At 41.5% G+C, this 15,551-nt stretch overlaps 1 protein-coding gene across 2 annotated transcripts in view; it reads left to right on the forward strand.

The window, feature by feature from the left end:
* LOC141804021 (disco-interacting protein 2 homolog C) overlaps nt 1–15,551 on the forward strand; it is a 148,087-nt gene continuing 132,536 nt past the window's right edge. For both annotated transcript variants that reach the window (XM_074688222.1, XM_074688223.1), the window contains exon 1: nt 1–256. In XM_074688222.1, the coding sequence (XP_074544323.1) occupies nt 178–256 (79 nt within the window). In that variant the 5' untranslated portion in view covers nt 1–177. The remainder of the gene's footprint in view (nt 257–15,551) is intronic.

Genomic DNA, 15,551 nt, shown 5'->3' on the forward strand with positions numbered 1-15,551 from the left:
GCTGGTGAGCTTCCAGCGCTGCTGCCGCACACAGTGCGACACACACACACTCACACGCACACACACGGATACTGTGTGAGTGACTTTGGATATTTTGGGGTCCGAGAGGAAGCCTGCAGAGAGAAAAGAGGGGGGACGGACGGAAAACGGAGATCTAAGTCGGTTTCTGACGGCGGAATGGCGGACCGGGACCCGGTACCGCTTCCTGCGGAGGTGCGGGCCAAACTGGCCGAGCTGGAGCTGGAGTTATCCGAGGGTGAGTACTGGAGCTCGGCGGCTGTTCCCGGCTCCTCGCTGCTGCTCTGCGGGTGTTTGTGTCGCTGCTGGTCGGTCTCTGAAGAGAGGGCGGACCGGCTCCGAGTTTGAGCTGCGAGGAGGGAAAAGTTCATGTGCATGTCTCCATTACACACACACACACACACACACACACACACACACACACACACACACACACACACGCTGCCTCGATGATCTGGCTTTGATTTGGATGCAGGAGATGAGGAACTTGTGTGAAGGCATCAGGACACATTTGAGCCGAGTTACAGTAAAAACAAAACTTCAAATCACATTTCTGTGGAATTAACCTGAAAAAATAAAATAAAATAAATAAATAAATGTAAGGTTTTTACTGAATTATGACTAAAATGCAGCATTAGACACACGCTGTGACTCTGAGTCTGCTGCATCTTTATAAGTCAAATAAAACAAAACACTTAAAAGGAGCAAACTGATCAAAAACATCAGAAATGTGAGATTTTGTCTTTTGGAGTTAAACTGAAGTGAAAATATTCACTGTTTGACCCCAGAGAGGTGAACCTGACCTCTCTATTTCAACAAAACCAGCCCAATCTGGAGGATACTGAGCTTTTTTTAATAGCTAATTGTTTGTTAAAGTAACAGTCTGTATTGATCAGCTGACTGCTCTTTCCATCACTGCAGATAAACACCAGCATAAAGTAGATCTGAAAGTCTCCATTGATCTCCACAGAGGCATTAAAGCCTCCGGTGGGAATATCAGAGGAAAGCTGCACAGACATTCATCTGTAGGTTTTCATTAAGGAGCTTTTTTCTTTTTTCTTTTCCCCCTCATTGTTATTTTGGAAAATCCCGTTCAGCAGAGCCGTGCACGCCGCTCAGACTCTGCACACAGAGCGTGCAGCTGTTTGCAGACGACGCGTTCACATGAGGCTCTGAGACGGACGGTTTTCTGCGACGTATATCTGCTTCTTTCCACTGATACTGAGACGTCGTTTGGTATTGATTTTCTCATTAGCCCCCCCCCTCTTCCTCCTCCTCTTCCTCCTCCTCCTCCTCCTCCTCCTCTCTCAGATTGATATGTCACATTGCTGCACTCTTGCTCAGCCTGGAGTGTATCATAGTGTCATATTTCAGCTGCCTTCTGAGCGCTGTTTTCCCTCTTTCTCAGACATTCAGGCAGAGAGAAGCAGTTTGAACAGCTGACACACACACACATACACACACACACACACACACACACACACACTGTATTTTCATGTTTCCACTGCTGGAGGTTTTAGAGGATCTGCACCCGAGCAGGGAGGAGAAAGAGGAGGCGCAGAAAGTGACACACATTCCTTTATTCTCTCCGATCATGAGGAGCTGGGATCTGCTCGTATGTAAACAAGCGCGTCTGGGGGAAATGGGGTCAGATGCCCCGCTGCATTATTTACGTGCTCAGCTGACGCTGTAAATGCACGGCGGCAGCGAATGCAAAGCTTCAACATCCCGCAGACTTTGACCTAATTTTTCGATTTCCACGCATCATCCCTTCCTCCTCCAGAGCCCGTCGTCGCCACGTCCCCCTTCCCCCCCAGCGGCGGCTGGAAATGACATTATCAGCAGTCAGGTGTCACTGCAGCCCCTCAGCAAGGCAGCGAACCCTTCCATCACTCCCACAGCTCACCTGACTTTGAGGGTTTGTTTTTGTGTGGAGGTGGAAGCACCATCAGGCCCTCAGGCCTTCAGGCACGCTGACTTGGGAAACAAACCCTCCCATTGTACAGGAAACCCCTGAGTAACGCCACCAGGGTGTACCATGAGCATGCCAGACCAGTAGGGGGCGATGATGTTAATCAGTCAGCATCGTTAAGCACCAAAGACGAACACTGTGCAAATTCCCGTCGTCTTCATCAGGTGGTTCTTCTCAGGCTGCAGCGTACTGATGGAGAACAGGGAGGTGTTGTTGTAAACATGCAGTCGAACCAAACAGCGCAGGAAGTTTTTTAAGCTTTGTTGGTCCAAGGGGAAACATCCGGTTTAAAAAATGAAAGCTTTGCTGAAGTGCTAAAAGTTGCTGTTTATCAAGACCCGCATGAGGCTGGCTACAGGAAGACCGGAAACCATGTAAACAGACTTTTATGGCATTAAAAACTAGAGGTAGACTGATACATCGGCCGATATATCAGGCAGATATTTGGACATTTGTCTCTATCGGCCATCGGCTGTATTTTCTTCTAAAAAGCCGATTTTTGATCCGTTGTATAAAATGCCGCAATTTTTGATCAGGCACAAAAAAGATGAGCACCTCAAACTTGTGGAACCACTTGGATACATTACATACTTTAGTTCAAATTATATTAATAAGTTTAAATTTCTCTGTGAATGTTTACTACTGCTTGTTACGTTGTGTGTTATTTCAGGTACCAGCATACATACCGTATTACTTTAATGTGAAAGGTACCGACCCTACTCACTCATCCTGTTACTATCAGATGAGTTGATCCTATCTACATCTTCCTGTTCTATGTGGTTGTTGTAAACCTAATTTAAACTCCTAGTTAAGTCCAGGCTTTTCACTCAGATTCATTTTGTGTATTTTTAAATTTTCCGGTGAAGCAGAGATATGAGCGTTGGGAAACAAAGCGAAGCTCCGTTATCCCGTCAATCCACGTGTTCGCCGTCACCTGTCTCCCTCTCTCAGGGCGCGGCGGCTTTTCACAGGAAGCGGCGGCATAAATATGCATCAGCCCTCGCTGTCAGCCTCGCAGCACAACAAATCTAAGGGCGGGAAATGTCAGCGGGTCAGACGGGTTGTTGTTCAGGTTGAGTGATATCGACAGGCAGGAGATTAAAACTCCGTATTATAAGACATCAGAATAATCCCCAAACCTGTGCTTGGCCTGCAGTGGTCTTAATCTGACTCTGTGGATGAACTGATCCGAGTTTTTAAAGACCTGATACCAAAACTGATGACTGGGCTTTGGTATCAGCCAATCAGAAGGCTCAGTATCAAACTGGATGCTTCCTCTTTACCCCAACATGTGAAAAGCACTTAACCCTCCAGATCTCAACAAGTGTGGGATAAGCCATGATCCACCTCCTCCTCCTCCTCCTCCTTTTGCTTGCTCAGGCAGTCTGGAGAAAACCCTTTGGACGCTGAGCTACGTCTGCTCCAATCTGCTCTTAGAGCGATCAGAAGACCCCCCAATCAGCATTTTTATGGGCCCAGCCTGGCGTGTCAGTCCGATCAATGTCAGATATCAGAGCTGGGTTTTACAGCCTCTGATGCAAAAGCCTCTCAATCGCCTTAATTGGCTCCAGCGAGCCGCGCTGATCGGAAAAAAACACTGTTTTCCTGCAGAATCAACGGTTAATGAGCTGAGTTTACATTTCGCAGGCTGTGACGGTGTTGGAGCTGAAAAGAGAAAAACAGGAATGTCCTCACCTGTTCTCAGCTGGGACCACGGTGCTTTTTCCAGTGGGTTGTGCATCTGAGAAAAAATTTGGAAAGTTGTTTTCTCTGCCGTGCATTGCGCTTGCAGGAGCTTTATTTACACTCCAGAACAGTAGATGGCGATAAAGCACCCAAACGCTGGTTGTATCACACACAACTTCTTGAGAGTTTACAGAAATATGTCATGACTAGGGATGCACGTTATATCAGTATCAATATCAGTATCGGCTGATATTACCTCATTAGCTGCCGCCATCTTGGGTGATCTTTCCAGACCCAAATGATCTTGTTTTCTCTGACTATGTAAACATCAAAACTACCTAGGAAGAGTGGATCGCATTCATCTTGGGCACGCCATCATGCATCAACAATGCAAAACTGCCTCTTAGGTAACTGGTACATTACTGCTTCGGAAGACATTCAGACTTTCACTTTTAGAAAATTCAAGTTTTATTTGTGCTACTGTAGCATCTTTTTTAGAATGAAATGGTTACTTCACAAGAAATAGTTGTAAGCTTAAAAGAAAAGGGTTGTAGTTTAAAGACATCGTCACAGAATAAGAGTTTTTTATTTTGGAGGACTGAGGAACAAAGAAACGAAATTGGAACTTTGCAAAAAAAGACAGTTTTACAATCAAAAAAGTCTTCATTTTTTAGACTAAATAGGGATTAAAGGTAGAGTCTGCAGGAATTTTCGTTACTTGTTCATGAACACAACATTCAAACTGGGCTCCTCCTCCTTGGCTCAGTGCCAGCGGCAGCACACACCCACAGCCTCTTACTGTGACTGCGGGAACACGCACACTAGCTCAGCAACCACATGTAGCATCACGTTTCTGTATGGAAGAGACACGAGAGCCGTGCACCTGACTTAGCATGTTAGCGCAAGCTAATCACTGGTACTTGACACGTACCTGGTTAGCAGAAAGCTAACCTGAAACCGTGTGAAAGCGAGCCAAGCTACACACTCATTTGGGAAAGCGCCTTATCTGTTTGTAGTTTCATTTCACTCCTAGCTGCTCTGATTAGCTTCTTCCACTCGGTAATCTACACGCAAAGCCACTTGCCCACTGGGTGTGCTGTGATTGGCTGATGTAAACGTGCTTACTCTCCTCCCAGAAACATCCTGAAACAACCAAAACATCAACATCCAGGCAGAGGAGGGGGTTTGAGGCAGACACAGACACTGACACACATGTAGAAAGGCCCAGAGGAGACGTTGATATTTTATTTTTTCAGGAAAATCCTGCTGACTCTTCCTTTAAATTTCCCGGAAGTGAAAGTTAAGAGTCTTTGTCTTTAAAGTATGCTCTGACAGGAAACTCCATCTTTTATCAGACGTCGTCCATGGTAGCTAGCTTCACCCAAACACTTTCACACGTCGCCACTGGTTGTTTAATGAAAGCAAACATCGCCATCTCTGCTCGCTCCCTCACATCCAGCTCTGGTCGGGTTGTTTCGCCGACACTTTCACCAAAAATGAGGTAATTTCAACTTGAAGTCAGTGATATTGGCAACAGTTCCTCCTGTTGCTGCTGTGACAGCTTGAAACGTTACCCTGCCGGAAAATATGTCAGTGACTGCCGCGCTGCCTCTCAGAGAGGTGATGTCATCGCTGGAGCGGGCGCGGGAGGAGGATTTCAGGGGGAGGTCGGGGGGGGGTGTTTCTGGCAGATTGCATCATTAAGCCGCTCAGACAGGCACTTTCAGCCCTCTCTCGCCTGTTTTCTTCCCTCCCTGCCACTTCCCGCCTGTTGTTGAAGCTGGCGTGCTGCGAGGAGGGAGTGTGTGTGTGTGTGTGAGCGTGTGTGTGTGTGGGGGGCTCATTCAGAAAGCGACACCTCATTTTTGTCTTTCTTCTCAAACACAAACATTTGCGTTGGGTGATGTGTTTCCTCTGCTCTCCGACCTCCTCGGCCTCTGTCCTGCTGCTGTGATGAATATTTTCCCTGACGGTGGATAATTAGCAGCAGCTCTCGCCTGTTTTTAGCCCTCAAACTTCTGTCAGGCTGAAAACTTTGCTCGTTTGAGCCGTTTGGGTTTCAGCTGGTGAACTCTGAGCTTTGATAACTTTCACACTAACATACGGCCGAACAGTCCTCAGGTTTAATGATTCAGAGGCCGACACAGTTTCTGCTCCTGATGAGAGAAGAGGGCTTGCTGCTCAACTCGGCCGAGCTGTGCGTTCACACCAAAAGAGGCAAAAGCGGCAAGCGTATATGTGTGTGACGTCAGAGTGAAATGGCGCTTGTCATTTAAAGGAGCTGCACAGTGACTTCTCTGCAGCAGCAGCTGCTTCCTGTTGTTCAACTTCAGTTTAAAGCATGAACATAATGTAAAAAAGGCAATTTACAAAGGAGATAATATTGATTTATCCACCACATCACAACCAAAATAAAACAATAATCTCAATGTTCATAAACCCAAAATCATGAAAAAGTACAAGCTGTCCTTCTTCACACTATTTTAAACGCTCCTTTAATCCTGTTTTTAACAACGTTAATCCACAAGAAACAAAAGATAAATCCTCAAGGAAGAAAAAAGGTCGCCCAAAACAAAAATACTCGATTGAGAAACAAAAATCAGTGGTAGACCAGGCCAAAAAATACCAAAAAATAGCTTCGATGTCGCCCCAATTCCAGGCAAGTGAACACCAGGTTACCGACGTCCGTTCAGATCCTGGTAGAGCTGAAACAATTCCTCGAATGATTCGAGGCACTCGATTACCAAAATACTCGAGTAATTTTCTCTGCCTCGAGGAATCGTTTAATTTTTAAAAAAGATCAAAGAGTGGTATTTCAAATAGAGCTGAGGCCATATTCAGAGAGTTTTCAGACCCCTCAAGCTAACTCTTATACAAAATAGCAACTAGCAACAAATCTAGCTTCTTTTCTGTAGTTTGGAGATTAATGGGTCGTTCTACGAAACGGGTGCCGTTTGGGTCCGCAACATTTGATGAGGTGTACAAGACACAAAAAAATGTGTCAGAGTGTGTTTATAAATTTTGGAGCTACCAAAGCAAGTGCTCTTATTGACATGCTGTATCAGAAAATTCTATTTCTTAAAGAGAAAAATTTTCATTTGAAAAATATCTGCTCTTTAACTAAACAAAAATGTATTTTATCCGATTACTCGATTAATCGATGGGATTTTCAGTAGAATACTCGAATACTAAAATATTCGATAGCTGCAGCCCTAGATCCTGGCGCACAGTCCGGTACGAAGCCATCCAGAAGGATCCAGCAGAGACTGTTTGGTAATAAAGTAACCTGCCCCCCCGGCGCAAACCTCAGATCGTTGCTGAACAAAGTTCGTCTGGAGCCCTGGTGTCATCTCATTCAGATGAAGCAAGAAATGCTAGCATGCTAGGCTAGGCTACGTCTTTGCCACAGACTACACTTCACTTCGCTATTTTCTGCTGTTACTGCACATTTTTTTAACTCACCAGAACAACCTACCACCTCCACAGCACAAATGTTGTTGTTGCTGGTGTCTGTAGCTAAAAAGGTGGATATTAAAAAGAACAGGTGAGCCTGAACACAGTTTATGAGCTTTTCTGTTTCCAAGACTGAACTAGGAACCAAAGTTACATGTGTTGCTCTTTAGGGCCCACACGGTCGAAGGACATCTCTACTCTGATTGGTTGCCACCGTTTGCCGCTGAACTGCGTCACAGCTAATTACCATAAAGTTGACCGAGGCTCAACTTCTCATCTGGTGATGCTTTAGCTGCTTTAGCCGCGTTAGCCGCTCAGTACGCCGGGCTTTCATTGAAAATGAATTAACTTCTGGCGTGCTGCTTTTGCCTCTTTTGGTGTGAACGCACAGTAAGTTTGGCTTTGGGAGCTCACAGCAGACACGAGTCAGCCTCAGTTGGACAATGGTGCTTTTAATCTGTTTTAAAGAAAGGCGTTGTTTGATGCTCTGCAGAAGAATGTGATTTATTCGTATGACGTTGGCCGAGAAGCTGCAGGAATCATATTTCGTGTTTCTATCTTTGTTTTGTTTCATGGTGCTCCAAATATTTTCATTTCAGCCCCTGGACTCTTCTACTACATGCTGTTGTAATCATGACACAATGTGGATTACTGATCCCCAGACCATCAGGGATGCTGGGTTTGAACTCTGAACTGAGAACAAGCCGAGGACACGGCGTCCATGGTTTCCAAAAAGAATGTCAGGTCTGGATTCATTGGACCACTTCCCCTCAGTCCATCTTGAACAGGCTCAGGTGCTGAATAGACCTGACTTTGAGGATACAATGATGAACTGTGTTCACAGACATGCAGCGACTTCCACTTCAGAGTTGGGATGTGTATTGATAAGATTGTATTGATACCAGTGTCTTTATTGATCTGATTCTTTATGGATTCCCTCATCAGTTCCTCCTGTGAGTTTTCTCTGTACCAAAAGTAGCTTTACAGGTTTTCTGGGTCAACTGAATTTTATTATAACAACACTATTTTTATAAACACTCACCGGCCACTTTATCAGGCACACCTGTCCAACTGCTCGTTCTAATCAGCCAATCACATGGCAGCATCTCAGTGGATTTAGGCACAAGCATCAGAATAGAGAAGAAAGGTGATTTAAGGGACTTTGAACGTGGCATGGTTGTTGGTCTGAGTATTTCAGAAACTGCTGATCTACTGGGATTTTAACCCACAACCATCTCTAGGGTTTACAGAGAATGGTCCCAAAAAGAGAAAATATCCAGTGAGCAGCAGTTCTGTGGGACAAAATGCCTTGTTGATGCCAGAGGTCAGAGGAGAATGGACAGACTGGTTGGAGCTGATAGAAAGGAAACAGTAACTCAGAGACTTCTCGATTTCTGCTCCACATTCAGATGGTAGGGTCAGAATTTGGCCTCAACAACATGAAAGCATGGATCCATCCTGCCTTGTATCAACGGTTCAGGCTGCTGCTGCTGGTGTAATGGTGTGGGGGAGATTTTCTTGGCTCACTTTGGGCCCCTTAGTACCAAGTGAGCATGGTTTAAAGTCCACAGAAAAAAAAGAAAAAAAAAGGAAAAAAATAGAAAAAAAGAAAAACAAGGGGGGACAAAAGAAAAAAAAGAAAAAAAAAGAAAAAAGAAAGAAAAAAGGGAAAAAGAAGAAAAAAGAAAAAAAGAGAAAAAAGGAAAAAACAAAAAACAAAAAAAAAGAGAAAAAAGAAAAACAAGGGGGGACAAAAGAAAAAAGAAAGAAAAAAGAAAGAAGGGGGGAAGAAAAAAAGAAAGGAAAAAAGAAAAAAGAAAAAAGAAAGAAAAAAAGGGAAAAAACAAGAAAAAGAAAACAAAAGAGAAAAAAAAGAAAAAAGAAAAACAAGGGGGGACAAAAGAAAAAAGAAATAAAGAAGGAAAAGAAAGGGGAAAAGAAAAAAGAAAGGAAAATGGGGAAAAAAGAAAAAAGAAAAAAAACAGAAAAAAGAAAAATCAAGAGAAAAAGGGGGAAAAAAGGAAAAAAAGAAAAAATTAGAAAAAGAGAGAAAAAAAAGTCCACAGCCTACCTGAGTATTGTTGCTGACCATGTCCATCCCTTTATGAGCACAGTGTATCATCTTCTGATGGCTACTTCCAGCAGGATAACGCTCCATGTCATAAAGCTGGAATCATCTCAGACTGCTTTCTTCAACATGACAATGAGTTCCCTGGACTCAAATGTCCTCCACAGTCCCCAGATCTCAATCCAATAGAGCACCTTTGGGATGTGGTGGAACGGGAGATTCTCATCATGGATGTTCAGACCACAAATCTGCAGCAACTGTGTGATGCTATCATGTCAATATGGACCAAACTCTCTGAGGAAGGTTTCCAGGACCTTGTTGGATCTATGCCACCAAGGATTAAGGTAGTTCTGAAGGAGAAAGGGGGTCCAACCCGGTACTAGCAAGGTCTACAGTGTATGTTATTGACTGAAGTAGGCCATCTAGTGTCTCGGAGTGGTTATAGCAATGCTTTGGGTTGTTACCTACCTTTTTTCCAGTTTTGTTTACAAAGAGTAACTGTGATATGTTTGTGTGATGAAAATAGAAATTCTGTTTTAAAACCAAAGTTATAAAAATATGCTAACAGCTAGCATAACAATGCAGTTTCCTGTATACATCAGCATCAAGCTAGTGGTATTTTTTCTGTATGGTTTTTAGTCCATAAGGAGATATCTAACATGTTGAATGTGTTGAATTGGAATCTGGTGTCAGAGATCAATGTTTTTTTTTTTTGTGTCAGCATCTCATTTAGCATAAAGGCTAATGGTGTCAATGAATTGAACCATTTATTAGTGATTCTTAATAGGAACCAGATTTTGGTACCCATACCAGTTTCGGAGCCGTATCAAATAATTCACTTTTGCAATCAGGAAACAGTTTCCACTAATGTCATTTGTGGTTGTTCGTTACTTCAAACTGGGCTCCTCCTCCTTGGCTCAGTGCCAGCTGCAGCACACCCACATCTTCCGATCGTGAATGCGTGAACACACTCAAGCTAATCACGGATATTTGACACATACCTGGTTAGCTGGTTAGCTAACTCGCTGCTCTCCAAGTTCCTGAAAGTGAGTGAAAGTCGAGCCAAACTTCATCCTCATTTCCCTACTTCGGAGCCGCATCAAATAATTCACAGTTTTTTTTCTCATTTTACTCTGAGGAAATTTTTTCATTTTTCTCAACTGTTGACCTATTTTTGAAGATTTTCTCAAAGGTATGACATAATCTTTGTCCCATTGTCTTTGGTTGACGTGCCACCTTGCAGACGTCACCCTCAGGTTGTCAGAGAGGTGGTCTCTGGCTCCCGTCTGTGTGGGTCCCAGGAGGAGGACAGAAAAAGTACAGCTGATGAAATCCATCTGTGCCATTAAAGAAAAAAACCTCCTCGTCTTCTCCCATCTTTGCAGTTATTGTCCAAACTGGTTCAAACCACTCTGGAGATCAGGACGTCGTTGACTTTTAGAGGAGAGAGGAGGAGAAAGGGAGAGGAGGATAAGAGGAGCATTGTTTGGGGCTTGGGCAGTTGGAGGTTTGGCTGCTTGTTTGTCTCTGTGTGTCAGGGCGATAAAGTGGCGAGGAGCTCAGACCCAAAACGCCTGCCAAGAAAAGTCACAGAGCAGATTCGTTTCAGCACGGTGTGGCCGACTTTCTTACCTCGCAGCTTCCAAATTAAGACCTCTCTGTGTCGTGGATGAAAACCTTAAGAAATGCTCTGATCAACCCCAGTTGTTTCCCCGGGAGGTTTGAAACAGCTGGAGCCATCTCCACGGCAACTGTCGTGGAAAATCTGAGAGTCGTAGCGACGCGCACGCCACCGCGTTGGAAGAAAACCAAACACGAGACTCTCACCGCCCCCTCCTTGAACTCAGAGTCCTGGACTCCAAAAGTCAGGAGGGGATCAAAACCTGCCCCCATCAGGGACCTGGTTCAGCTTCTCTGCAACCTGAAAATCAGAAGCACATGTCGTATTGAGTGTAGTTTTTTTAAAAATCTGCTTCATGAATCTGTAAAACCTAAAACCCCTAATCCCTGATCCAGTCCCTACTCTGGCTCATGCTTGCGTCCCCACATCTGCAGGGAGAAGTCCAGCTCAGACACTTGGCCTCGGCTCGTAGTCCTTGGCAGCCTCTCCCCAAACTGACGGAGGAGTAACCGCTGGAGAACTTTGACCTCCGCCTCCCTTTCTGTTTACAAACCATGTCGCTCCCTCCCTGACTGATAGGCCCCGACCCGGACCTGACTGTTGGGAGTCTGGAGCCCAGCCAAGAGCGGCTTGGCGGGGCGTTGGAGGTTTACAGTCCTCCAGATGGTGTCTTTTACACATGTAAATAAAACAACCTCAGCCCTCGCCAGAAACAAGCCCTCACTCTGCACTTTGTTTGGTGACTTCCTTCTCAGGAGGCGGCCAGGTGTGATTACACAACCGTCTCTGTCTGAAGAGTTGCTCAACGGCCCTAACGCTGATAAGGCCAGAGCTTCAGTTCCTGGTTCAGGGAGAACAAGGGTCTTCAACCTCTGCTGTGGCTCCTTTAGCTTTAAAAGATATAATTGAAATAAAGAATTTGTATTTTTCTTACAGAGGGTATTGATGATTGAAGACACTGACACTAAATAAAATCCTGCGTTCAAAACTTGACTCTTATCACTTCACCTCTGGGTCTGCAACCTTCACTCTCATAGGAGCCGTTTATCCTCAGCTCAGCTGGATTAAAGTCTTTCAGGAGCCACAAAATCTACTTTATTTTCACAACAAAGACAAAAAGTGTTTAAAATTCTTTACATAGAAAAACTTAGTGATTAATTGACTAAAAAAAAGAAGTTGTGAAAATGTATTTTACTTTTATTAGTGTTTTTTATTTTTAATAAAATTTGCAAAAAAAAATGCACAACTTCCAAAATGTTGCAAAATATCACAAAAATCCCCAAAATGATTTTTTTTTCCAAAATAAAAAAAATAAGTTAATTGCAAAGCAATAAAAAATATTAAAATTAAATTTGAAAAATTAAATTCTTTTAATTTGATAATTTTGCAAGCTTTTTATGAATTTTTAAAATTTCAAAAATGACAAAAAAAAAGAAATTTCAAAAATTTAAGGAAATAAAATAATTCGCTTTTTTTTATTATTTGAAGCAATAGTTGAATCTAGAAACATTTAATTATTTTTGCTTAACTCATCATTTTTTGTTGTTTGCTATATTATTATTATAAAAATTTAAAAAATATATTTTTAATTAAAAAATGCTCAGACTTTCAAAAAAATCCAAGAAAAATGTGAAAATTATGAAAATGTAAACAAAACACAGAAAATGTTTTTTACATTTTAAAAAATGCCAAAAAATTGGAATGTCAAAAATTAAAAAAAAAAAATAGAATTAAAAAATAAGAAAAAAAAACATTTTAATATATTATTAAAAATTTGCAATTTTTTTTTATGTCAAAAATTGGCAAAAATTTAAACTGCAAACTTTTTGAAAGAATACTTTAATTTGATAACAAGTATTGCTTACATCACCTAATGCATCATTTTTGTTGTTTGCTAATGTTTTGCCACATATCAATCATGTATATTGATCCATCACGTTGTCAGTTAAATGAATTAAAATTTATATTTTCTTCCAGATGAGTCTTTTTGTAGATGTAGTTATCTTCCCAGGGCTGTAAAACTTGAGGTTAGCCACAGGTGCATGGAAAGTTGGTGGGCTGTTGATGTTGTAGGAGGTGAAGTAGAGCGGTGGCAGGCTTTATTGACAGATGGGATGAAGATTTAGTTCAACTAAATGTTAACACAGGATTTTATTTAGTGTCAGTGTCTTTGATCATCAATACCCTCTGGAAGAAAAATAAAAGTCTTTTTTTCAGTAATATTTGTTAAAGCTACAGGAGCCACTGCAGAGGAGTCAAAGAGCCAACAGAAGACTCAGACTGGCTCAGTGACGGCCTTTCTGCTCCGAGCGCCGCAGCTCCTGACCCTTAACTAAAGGGGCAGGAGCCTTTTCCTCCCACGCCATCCGTTAATGTGCACGCAGCCTGTCTGAATGCACCGAGGAGAAGGAGTCTGTGTGAAGGGAGGAGAAGAGGGGGGTGTTGGGGTGATGAAGTCCAGCTTACTGGGTCATGGTAGAGATGGAGGATGCAGATGAACCCGCACCTCCTCAGAGCTCAGCTGATTTCTTCCTGTGAAGGACGGACTGATGGGGATTTTATAAAGCAGAAAAAAACCTCTCTTACTGTTCTCCTTAGCTCATCAGGAGCATCAAATGTCTTTCTCCTCCTCCTCCTCCTCCTCAAACCCTCAACAATGTGACTCCTCTGTGCTGCTTCAAATGAGCCATTGTGCACTTTGGGAAGCGAGTGAAGGGTGTCTTATGTTACACCAGACGCTTTCTGCTTTGTTTTCCTGCAGAACCAGGCAACTGTGTGAGGCGGGAGTCAGAGAGTGAGGGCGCTGGACGCTCCCGCCGTTTTATCCAGCACTCAGAGAAAAACGCTGGGATGTTTGGCTAAAACGCTCCTCCAGATGTTGGATAAAGCCTCACCTCGCTGTGTGACAGTGGCTCTAACAGGCGTGTTTTTAGAGTTACACAACACTGACCCACTTCAGATATGATGCGAGCCGTGAACTGTGAAGTATTATGTCACGCTAAGAAGGCTTTGTGGTGATCCAGCTGATCGGCCTGTGGTGCAGCATCATCCCTCATGCACAGATCTAACACTCCACTCCTTCTCCTCTTTCCTCCTTCCTTTTTTAGCTGCTCTGAATGAAGGAAAACCTGGGAAAGAAAACTCGTCAGCTGCAGGAGCTTCAGGCAGAAACGCTGTTTGAAAACATGAGACTGAGTCTGATTCACAAAGAGCTGGAAATATTTACAGCCTGCAACAGAAACAGCCTTTCTTCAGGAAAAAATCACAAAGGGTGCTTTTATTTCTTCATTCTCCATCTGTAAATGCTGGATCCTGATTGGTCAAAGCCCCCTGACAACAGCGACTAACTGTTGTTCGTTATCTTCACAATACACGCTAAAAAATGTATATGTATACAATTCTGTATATAGGAAAATCTAGTGATAAATTGTTTTAAAGAGAAGTTGTTCAAATTCAGTTTATTATTTTAGTGTTTTATTTTGAATACATTTTGCTAAAAATAAAACTTTGCAAAAACGTCAAGAATTGTGGCAAAATTTTCCCAAATTACAATTAATTGAAATATAAAAAAATACCAAACAATAAAAAAATATAAAAAGTAAATTGCAAAAAAATTTGAAAAATCATTAAATTTCAAACATTTCTACAATTTTTTTTTTAATTTAAAAAATTTGCAAGTATTTTTGAAAAAAAAATACATTTTTTAATAAATTCTTTATATAGCAAAATCTAGTGATTAATTGTCTTAAAGATAAGTTCAAATTTATTTTACTTTTTTGTGTTTTATTTTTTTATAAACTTTTGCTAAAAAAAAATGCAAGAAGTTTCAAAATCTTGCAAAATTAAACAAAAATCACAAAAATTGAAATATTAAAAAATGAATACATACATATAAATTATTATTAAAGCAAATTGTAATTTTTTTAAATTGTTAAATTTAAAAAAATTCTACAAATTTAATTTTTTTAATTTAAAAAAATTGCAAGAATTTTTGAAATAAAAAAAATTACATTTTTTTAAAATTATTAATATAGGAAAATCTAGTGATTAAATGTCTTACAAATAAGTTGTTTAATTATTTTATTTTTGCTTTTTTTGTGTTTTATTTTTAATAAATTTTGCTTGAAAAAAATTGCAAAAAGTTTGACAATGTTGCAAAATTTTAAAATATAACAAATTAGCAAAAAAATAAAAAAAATAATGAAATAAATTGCAATTTTTTTTAACAATTATCAAATTTCAAAAATTTGTACAAATTTATAATTTTAAAAAATTGCAAGAATTCTTAAAAATTTTGAAACTGCAAAAATTGACAGAAATTTTAAAAAAGGAAAAAATTGAAAAATATAGAAAAAGTAGTTACAAAAAGTTCAAAAATGTCTCCAAATTTAATTTAAAAAAAAAACATTTGCAAGCATTTTTGCTGCATTTCAACCAGAGGTACTTTTCAAACCGTCCAAACTAGGGTAGAAATTTAGTTCTGGGGGATAAACGGCCCAACCTGGATCGGCTTTAAAAGTCCAAGAAATTTCAGAGGTGGGGACTGCTAGCTGAACTTTTACTGGCATGGCTCGGACCGGCTTTAGAGCGCTGTGACTGAAGAGCTCTTCTCCTTCTGCAGTGAGATAAAGCTCCATCAGAACCAGCACAGGCTAAAGATCCTCCATGCTAACAGGCTAACTGCAGCGCTTGTCAAAGTGGGGTCTGCAAAACATAGCTTGGGGAGTAATTAA

Source organism: Halichoeres trimaculatus, unplaced genomic scaffold, assembly GCF_033239565.1.
Source record: "Halichoeres trimaculatus isolate MK-OKI-2021-1 unplaced genomic scaffold, fHalTri1.1 fHalTri1_scaffold_15, whole genome shotgun sequence".
NCBI lineage: Eukaryota > Metazoa > Chordata > Actinopteri > Labriformes > Labridae > Halichoeres > Halichoeres trimaculatus.